The 790-nt window shown below is 53.2% G+C and overlaps 1 protein-coding gene across 1 annotated transcript in view; it reads left to right on the top strand.

The window, feature by feature from the left end:
- PHALS_09530 (hypothetical protein F443_00770) overlaps nucleotides 1-321 on the top strand; it is a gene marked incomplete at both ends in the record, with an annotated part of 2,206 nt that extends 1,885 nt beyond the window's left edge. Inside the window, one exon of the mRNA XM_024723848.1 lies at nucleotides 269-321. Coding sequence (XP_024571777.1) covers nucleotides 269-321 — 53 coding nt within the window. The remainder of the gene's footprint in view (nucleotides 1-268) is intronic.
- Between the last annotated feature and the right edge of the window lie 469 nt (nucleotides 322-790).

Raw genomic sequence — 790 nt, 5'->3', positions numbered from 1 at the left:
TTCACTTGCGCCGGATCCCGGTACGGCTTGAGCAAGCCCACGTAAAACGCCGGGTGGGTGCGCATCTGTTTCGGAAGGTTCAGCGTGAACGCCAGGCCCCATTTGGCCACTACCTTAGACGGTCCGATAAACCGTGGACGAAGCTTCGTCATGAAGATTGCAGAGGCTGCAGGTGTAGGAAGGTTTTTTGAATTTATAAACCCAGGTCCCCGCCCTTAAAGCTTTCCACTTTGCCATTTCCTTTTTCTTCTGCATATTGTTTCTGCAGGTCTTGGCTTTCAACCATCGCAGCGCGAACGTGTCGTAGGACACTCAGTCTAGTACAAAAAGTCATTGACTTCTTTACGGATGGTGAGGGGCCGGCATCAGCTAGCCGTTTGGCTATTCCTCCCCCACCAAGCCCTGAGCTATGGGATGGCGGCGTCAGCGGGCCGCGTGGGTGAAATAGCCCGTTCACGTAGAACGGCGTGTAGCCGGTAGACGAATGCACTGCGTTGTTCAGTGCAAACTCTACGAGTGGCAACATGGCGCTCCAGCGCCTCGGCGTCTCAGCGTAGATGCTGCGAAGAATGTCTTCGATGACGCGATTCACCTTTTCGGTTTGGCCATCGGTCTGCGGATGATCCGCTGCCGACATATCTAACTTGGTGCTGAGCACCTTAAACATAGTCGACCAAAATTTACTCGTGAAACGAGGGTCTCTATCGGAGACAATAGACTCTGGTAGTCCGTGATGTCGCAAAACACGATCTACAAACAGCGTTGCTGTACCGACTCCGTCGATGGTGTT

The sequence above is a fragment of the Plasmopara halstedii genome, assembly GCF_900000015.1.
Source record: "Plasmopara halstedii genome assembly, contig: Scaffold_42, whole genome shotgun sequence".
In the NCBI taxonomy this organism is placed as follows: Eukaryota; Oomycota; class Peronosporomycetes; order Peronosporales; family Peronosporaceae; genus Plasmopara; species Plasmopara halstedii.
Note: the sequence above shows the minus strand (reverse complement) of the source record. Positions and strands in the feature narration are given on the sequence as shown.